This window comes from Vombatus ursinus, unplaced genomic scaffold, assembly GCF_900497805.2.
Source record: "Vombatus ursinus unplaced genomic scaffold, bare-nosed wombat genome assembly UNPS02014801.1, whole genome shotgun sequence".
In the NCBI taxonomy this organism is placed as follows: domain Eukaryota; kingdom Metazoa; phylum Chordata; class Mammalia; order Diprotodontia; family Vombatidae; genus Vombatus; species Vombatus ursinus.
In genome coordinates this window covers 1,355-8,210 of record NW_020954579.1, presented here as the reverse complement: position 1 = coordinate 8,210, position 6,856 = coordinate 1,355, and the positions used below count along the sequence as shown (strand labels likewise).

Genomic DNA, 6,856 nt, shown 5'->3' with positions numbered 1-6,856 from the left:
ACACTTCTTTAACATGCTCAGAGCAGAAAGCTTGAGGAGGTCCACAAAAACCTTACTCCCCTTGGCAGAATGGCCTCCCTTTCTCCCCCATTTTTAATCATCAAATCATCATTTTAAGGCTCTCAGTTCTTAAGATTATAAAACTCGAGGAGATTATAGAACAAGATTTCAATGCTGCTGAAGAGAACATATGACTTTTTTAAAGAAAAGTTTTATGAACAGGTCATAGCAAATTACTGGGGCCACTCTATAGTTCAGAAAGACTTAAGACAGTGTTCAGTCTAGAGTGTTCCAACATGTACCAGATGCTAGGCTTTAGTTTTCCAACTGGTTTGCCTATAGAAAAAGAGCTTAATCAGCCCAATCCCTCTCTGAAAAAGTCTTCATCCCTGATGTCAAACCCTGGTGTTTCAATGTTCAAGAAAGTAAAACAACAACAACAACAACAACAACAAAGATTTGAATGTGCAGAGGAGGAGAAATGAATGAAGACCATGGAGAAAAGTGCAAGCAAGTAAGGGGTAAGTTAAACTTACTCTAAAATGTATCAGGGTTGGAAGAGATTTCACCTTAGAAATCATCTAATCCAACACATACCTGAAAAGGAATTCCAAAAAGGTCATACAGTCTCCAATTTAAAGACCTCCAAAGATGAGGAATTCACAGTATCCTGAGATAAATTTACTCGTCTACTTTTGGATAGCCAGCTGTCAGAAAATTTTTCTTCACTACTGATTTTTAAACTAAAAAGAAAAACTCATCAGGGTAATAGCAATAGTCCAAGGAAACCATTTTGGAATAAGTAATTAATATTTGCGACTGGTAACACAAACATGTGTGGAAAATACCCCATAACTAAGTGGCTTTGACCATGAGGAATATAATAATAGAGCTGAAAAGAACTCAGATTACTTAATACAAATCTCTCATTTTCGGCGGTTCTGCAATAAAGGAGTCTGTCCTACACAATCATAGCTATTAGTGGCAGAACAGAACTAGAACACATTTCTTGAGTGTTACTAGTTCAGTGCTCTTTCCAATAACTCTGATTTGCAAGATAAATATCCAGGACTCATAAGCTTGTTTTAAATAAAATAATTTTCAAGGGTTTTTTTGGTTGTTGATAGCTGTTATCTTATACACCAAAAATATCTCCTAAATGTGTCCATGATTATCTTTATGAATAGGAAATACTTCACATCCAGTGACTTTCACAGCTTGTTAGCTTTGGTAAATTTAAAAAAAGAGTCATCAGTTTTCTACTATACTACAAAATTTACTAAGATAAACCAAATCCACCCATTAGCTCTCTAACATAGAGTGCAGAATTCTTTTTATTGCCTTAACTTTTATTTTTCAAAAATGAGCCCTGGGTATTTTTTAACATGTAGTAGTGTCATGTAATATGTATCTTACACCTGCATATTTTAGTAACAAATGAAATCAGTAATATTTAGATAATTCATAGTGTATTTATAAAATGATTTTTTTTAATCAAAATACACTTCTCACTAAGATAAATAAATAAAATCCAAGCAAACCCACCTACACAAAGTTAGAATCAACTTTGGTAGATTTCAGTGTAATACATTGTCCATAACTAGCATGTTTGCCCTTTCTCCCCATTGCTGCTCATCTTCTGGGCTAAGAATTATTTAAAATTTTTTTATTAAGATTTCATTATGTGATATGTTTCTCATTCCACATCATGTTCAGCCAAGCTCTGTACGCTCACAATTCTCTGTCTAATTGTTGGCAGCTTAGTCAGAAACATCTGGAACACTGGTGATGGAAGAGTCTGCTGTAAGACTTGCAACAACTGCTGTGGCTGCCCACATACAGCAATGGCATTTGTCAAGTGATCAACACCCTTTTCATATTCACCTTGGGGTAGTAACTCCTCACCAAGCTGTATTTCTTTAAGAAAGAACTTCTGAACATCTTCTGCATCTTTAAGGTCAGGTAACTTGGAAAGGCCAGCTCTCTCTTTAGCAAGCTTCTGTTTCTTTCTTCGCTCTTGGAACCTGTTCTTGAAGTTGGGGTCACTCCGTCTCTTGCGGTCAAAGTAAATACAGTAGCTGATGAAGAGAACCCCGCACATGCCGGCAGCAATCACGCCACTCCGGCCCACCATGTTTCCGGGTGCTGCTCACGGTGGAGATAGCAGCAGCGTCACCATCAGTACAATCATTTTAGAAAGCAATTTGGAATTACACAAAGAAAGTGACTGAAATGCCCACGCTCTTTGACCCAGAAATTTTGCTGCCAGGCATAAACCTCCAAGCAGATCATTTATAAAAAGAAAGTACCATATACGCCAAAATATTTATAGCATGAATTTGTGTGGTAGCAAAGAATTGGAAAGACATAGCTGCCTGCAGATTGGGAAGTGACTAAGCAGTTTGGAATGTTATGCCTGCTATAAGAAACAACAAATATGATGAATACAGAGAGCAAGGAAAGAGCTATGTGAACTGATGCAGAAAACTGTCATGTGAACTGAAGCAGAATCAAGAAAACAATATACATAATGACTAGACTGATATACATGCAAATTGCAATCACTGTAAAAAACACATATAAATGCAAGTAATAATCACGACCACCAAAAAATCCAATCAAAAATCAATGTTGAAAAGTTTCAAGAATCAACTATGGTTCCAGTGAAGAGAACTGAGAAGACACCTCCACACATCCCCCTTTCATTATAGAATTGAGCAGTGCACAAGTGTGGTATATTATGCATATTTCCCAATTTGGGGGGTGGACAGTATATTGATCAATTTTGTCTTCTTCCTTATTCCTCCTCCTTTTCTTTTTCTTTAAAAAATATTATTTATTATGTAAGATGACTCTCCTGGAGGGGTTAAAGGAGGGATCCTGGAAGAAATTCTGGTGATGTAAAAATAGATATCAAGTAAAATGTATTTTTTTATCAGCTGGTGTTGGTTAATATAATTTATTTGATTTGATAATCTAGTAGGAACAAAACTGACCTAAACAGAAAGATGAAAGCAGAGAATATCTCCCCTAAAGCATGAAGGGATAAATTGAATTGCTTTGCTTGAGTTTACCCCACAAATTTCATGTGCATCTGTTTATAATTACGTGATACACAAAGTAAATGAACTGAGTCATAGGACTGGTTATACAGTCATAAAGCTAGTGTTGACAATACACTCACCTAGTACCAGATTAAAAAAACTATTATATAAATATATATGAGAATATGTGTATCCTACACAATAATCCACATAAAGTATACCACATGCCTTAAAGTAACGTATTAAATATCCCACCTAATAAGCATATGAAAAGTCTATTTGGATTTTATTTATGCCTATTTATTTAGTCAAAAAGTAATGCAGACAATCAAGTTATACAATATGGACTTGCAGCTTTTCATTTGGATGACTTAATAATTCATCTGCATGGAAAACAAATGGATATTTCGCTGCTTATCTGAGAAACAAAATTTTGAATAACTTTCCAGACCTGCATACACATTGCTATCAGAGGTATGTAGCTTTTTCAAGGATTCACAATTGGTTTTCAGAGAAAAACAACAGTTGCTCCTGCAAAGTCTCTGTAGGTAACTGACTGAATTCAATCATTTTTGGACTAGATGGCTCAGAAATGTATCAAAAAGGGGCAGTGAGGTGGCACAGTGGATAGAGCATTGGCCCTGGAATTAGGATGAGCTGAGTTCAAATATGGCCTCAGACACTTGACACTCACTAGCTGTGTGACCCTGGGCAAGTGACTTAACCCTGATTGCCTCGCCAAAAAAAAAAAAAAAATGTACAAGGAGGTGATTTCAACCATTTCACCATAAATGAACACTGTCACAAAATCAAAACAATTTAGACACTGTCTAGGTTCCTCTTACTTGCCTCCTCTAGAATCACTGCTAGCTGAGGAAGAGCATGAATAAGATACAAGTGAACCTAGATGACTAATCCCTTAAATCTGTAAAAAGGTCCTGACACTTCAAGTGAGTTTTACCTAAAGACATTTGATGAGTTAGTTGCTGAAATCTGGGAACCCTCCCCTTCATATGATTCAATCATGTTCATGGAAAAATTATTAACTCTCTTGCAGCCCACCCATACTAACTCATCTCATTAAGGGTGAGTGGTGATCCACCTCTGATAAACATTGTACAAGTCTGCCAGTTCTTTAAGAAACGATGTACCTGGAAATAAGCACATATGTTCAAAGGAATGCACTGAATCAGAAGGGAATTAGCTAAGTAAATCTTGGCACAAATTCTTATTGCTGTTTCAAGTTGAGAAATGAGTACTTCCTATCCACTCCAGTGTGATTTGCAACAATAAGTACATGTAAAATTTCAACTTTGCCACGGATGCGATTCATCCACAAGTCAAAGACTTTCAAAAATCTGTGGAACAACCTGTGTTCAAAAGGAGTCCTTTAGGAATGAAGCTTGGTCTTCAATGATGGGTTGGACCCTGAGCTGTGGTACAGCTGTGGAATGACTTCACTTTTCATTTACTGGCATGAGTAGGACTGTTTTCCTGCATACTGAAGCATGAGTGTGTTACACAGAGCTACCATAACTTGAATTGTAATGAGTGATTCGGTTCACAGAAGGTCCAGGATATACATGCTATAGGCATTCCTTGTGCAAAGTTTAATGGAGGAGACAATAAAGTGGTTTCTTGGTCAACAACTGCGGTTTCTTTCTCTTAAAGTCAGTGGGTTTCTAGTATAGCTCCATTACAATTGACCCAGGTTTAATTTTATTCATCTCCATGAAAGCAAAACACTTGATGGTGTTAAAACTTTTCTTAGGCTTATAGTGTTTGAATTCAAAGAAAATGGCTACACCTTTGGTTAATTTTTCAATGTGTTTTTTTTTCTGAAGTTCAATGTACACATTAAAGTCTCTCTCTCTCTGTGTGTGTGTGTGTGTGTGTGTGTGTGTCTGCATGTATATAGATAAATGACTAGATAGATAGGTAGATAGACAGACAGATAGACAGATCCTCCTTTGTTAAAGCCACAGGAACATCTTGCAAAGGCGTTAAATCTATGCCCTTCGTATCTGGAACTCTAGCAGAGAAGGAATCCAGAAATGCTGTTCTAGCACCACCCTTTTCATCATCATCCTCAAATTTCAAATTCTCTTCTTCACCAGGCACTAAAATTACTGTTAATGGAACACGCTGACCATCAAAGGAGAATATTTTTTTTTATCAAAAGTAAGAATATTCTTTAGGATTGGTTCCAGCTTTTTCAGGTCCTCCAATTTAAGTTAATCTTGAGACAGCATAGACTGCAAAACTGCACTTTGTAATTCCGAGCATGTTGCAATTTTACCAGTGGTCTCCTTTTGCTCTTCTGTGAATTCATGTTTACTGTGTTGAGCCTGAGACTTTTTTTTCTGAAGCTGTCTTACTGATGTCTGATCCTCATCTATCATCTCTGCCAGCAGCCTCCATGAGTTGAAGTCAGTAGCCCTTCTGGAGCTGGTGTCCCAGTGCTGAAAAAGGTTCCAGATCCCCTCTGACCTGAATTGTTCAGTCCTTTTCCAGCCCCACTTTGCTCATACCTGAAGACTCTAGGGAGTCATCACCACTGGCTCACTCTGTGGCATGCCAGGGGCTTGGAGGAATTGCTTCATTCATTGTTGATGCCACCACCACCTCCTCCCACTCAAGAGCCACTTGAAAATTTATTTTTCACATGAAAATAGAAAGGAGGTCACATCTTTAATTGTTTCTGTGACCAACAGAAATCTCGATCAAGCTGAACCCTCTTGTCCATCAGTGATCATCAGTGATTCAGAAAGGACTGTCAGGAACAACCCCCCTGTCTCCATACCCAATCATTGCTTTAATTGTACATGGAATGTCAGTCAATTAGTCAATATATATTTTTAAGTGACTACTATATTCCAGACACAGTACTGTGCCCTGGGGGTAGAAATAATGGGGAGACAGCATAAAAGCAATAATGCAAAAACAAGCTATATAGAGAGTAAATTGAAATTAATGGACAGAGGGTAGGCACTAGAATTTAGGAGGACCCAGACTTTTCTCAAGTCTATTTAGCTCTAGAAACAAGGGGCAACTTATCAGGAACATAAACACTTCCTAAGGTGCCTTCACCATACATGAACTACATCTCTCTGTGAGTCACAGGATGATACATAGATTGGAGAGAGTGACATCAAAGGCTGGTCTGTGGCTGTCTGTCACATGAGGACTAGAAGTTGGAAGCAGGAAAAAAAAATAAACAGAGGTGATGCCCCTAACTAACCTGATTTCAAAGAAGAAGTCGCATTATATGCATGTTGTTCAGACATAGATGGGGAGATGGCCTCTGAGGTTGCTTCCAATTCTGATATTCTGTGTGACCCAGTCCTATGGATTTAATCAGATCTATAGAAAAGCAGATGAATCCTAACAGGTTAGAGGAAATAAGTTTTTTTTCCCCATCATTACAGAAATTATCTAATTTGAGGGTCATTTTCCCCTCTTGCTAAATAATGATGAGGAAATAAGCTATTACTGGTGATGGCTGCCATTCAGGATGGTATAAAAGAGCCCTGTGGGGTCAGGAGACTTTCAAACTGAAGTCACTCACTCACCTGGAAACAAACCCAGAAGCTCAATCCACCAACACCATGGTCAGCTCCTGTTGTGGCTCCACCTGCTCTGGCCAGAGCTGTGGCTCTGGCTGCTGTGCTCCCTGCTGCTGCCGGATTGGCTGCTGCTTCCGGCCTCCTTGCTACCAGAGCACCTGCTGCAGGACCAACTGTTACCGGCCCACCTGCATTGTGTCCACCTGCTGCCGCCCCAGCTGCTGTGGGTCCAGCTGCTGCCAGCCC

General features: G+C 38.5%; 1 protein-coding gene and 2 pseudogenes across 1 annotated transcript; 1 reads left to right on the top strand and 2 right to left on the bottom strand.

Annotated features, from left to right (window-relative positions):
- Positions 1-1,696: 1,696 nt before the first annotated feature.
- Positions 1,697-2,134, bottom strand: LOC114051153 (annotated as a pseudogene).
- A 2,496-nt stretch (positions 2,135-4,630) lies between these two features.
- LOC114050891 lies at positions 4,631-5,651 on the bottom strand (annotated as a pseudogene).
- A 218-nt stretch (positions 5,652-5,869) lies between these two features.
- On the top strand, positions 5,870-6,852 carry LOC114050890 (keratin-associated protein 4-3-like; the record flags this gene model as incomplete). The annotated part of the gene is made up of 2 exons (XM_027872939.1): positions 5,870-5,876; positions 6,531-6,852. Coding segments are annotated over exons 1-2 (329 nt in total), but the record flags the coding sequence as incomplete, so codon positions are not given.
- Positions 6,853-6,856: the final 4 nt, after the last annotated feature.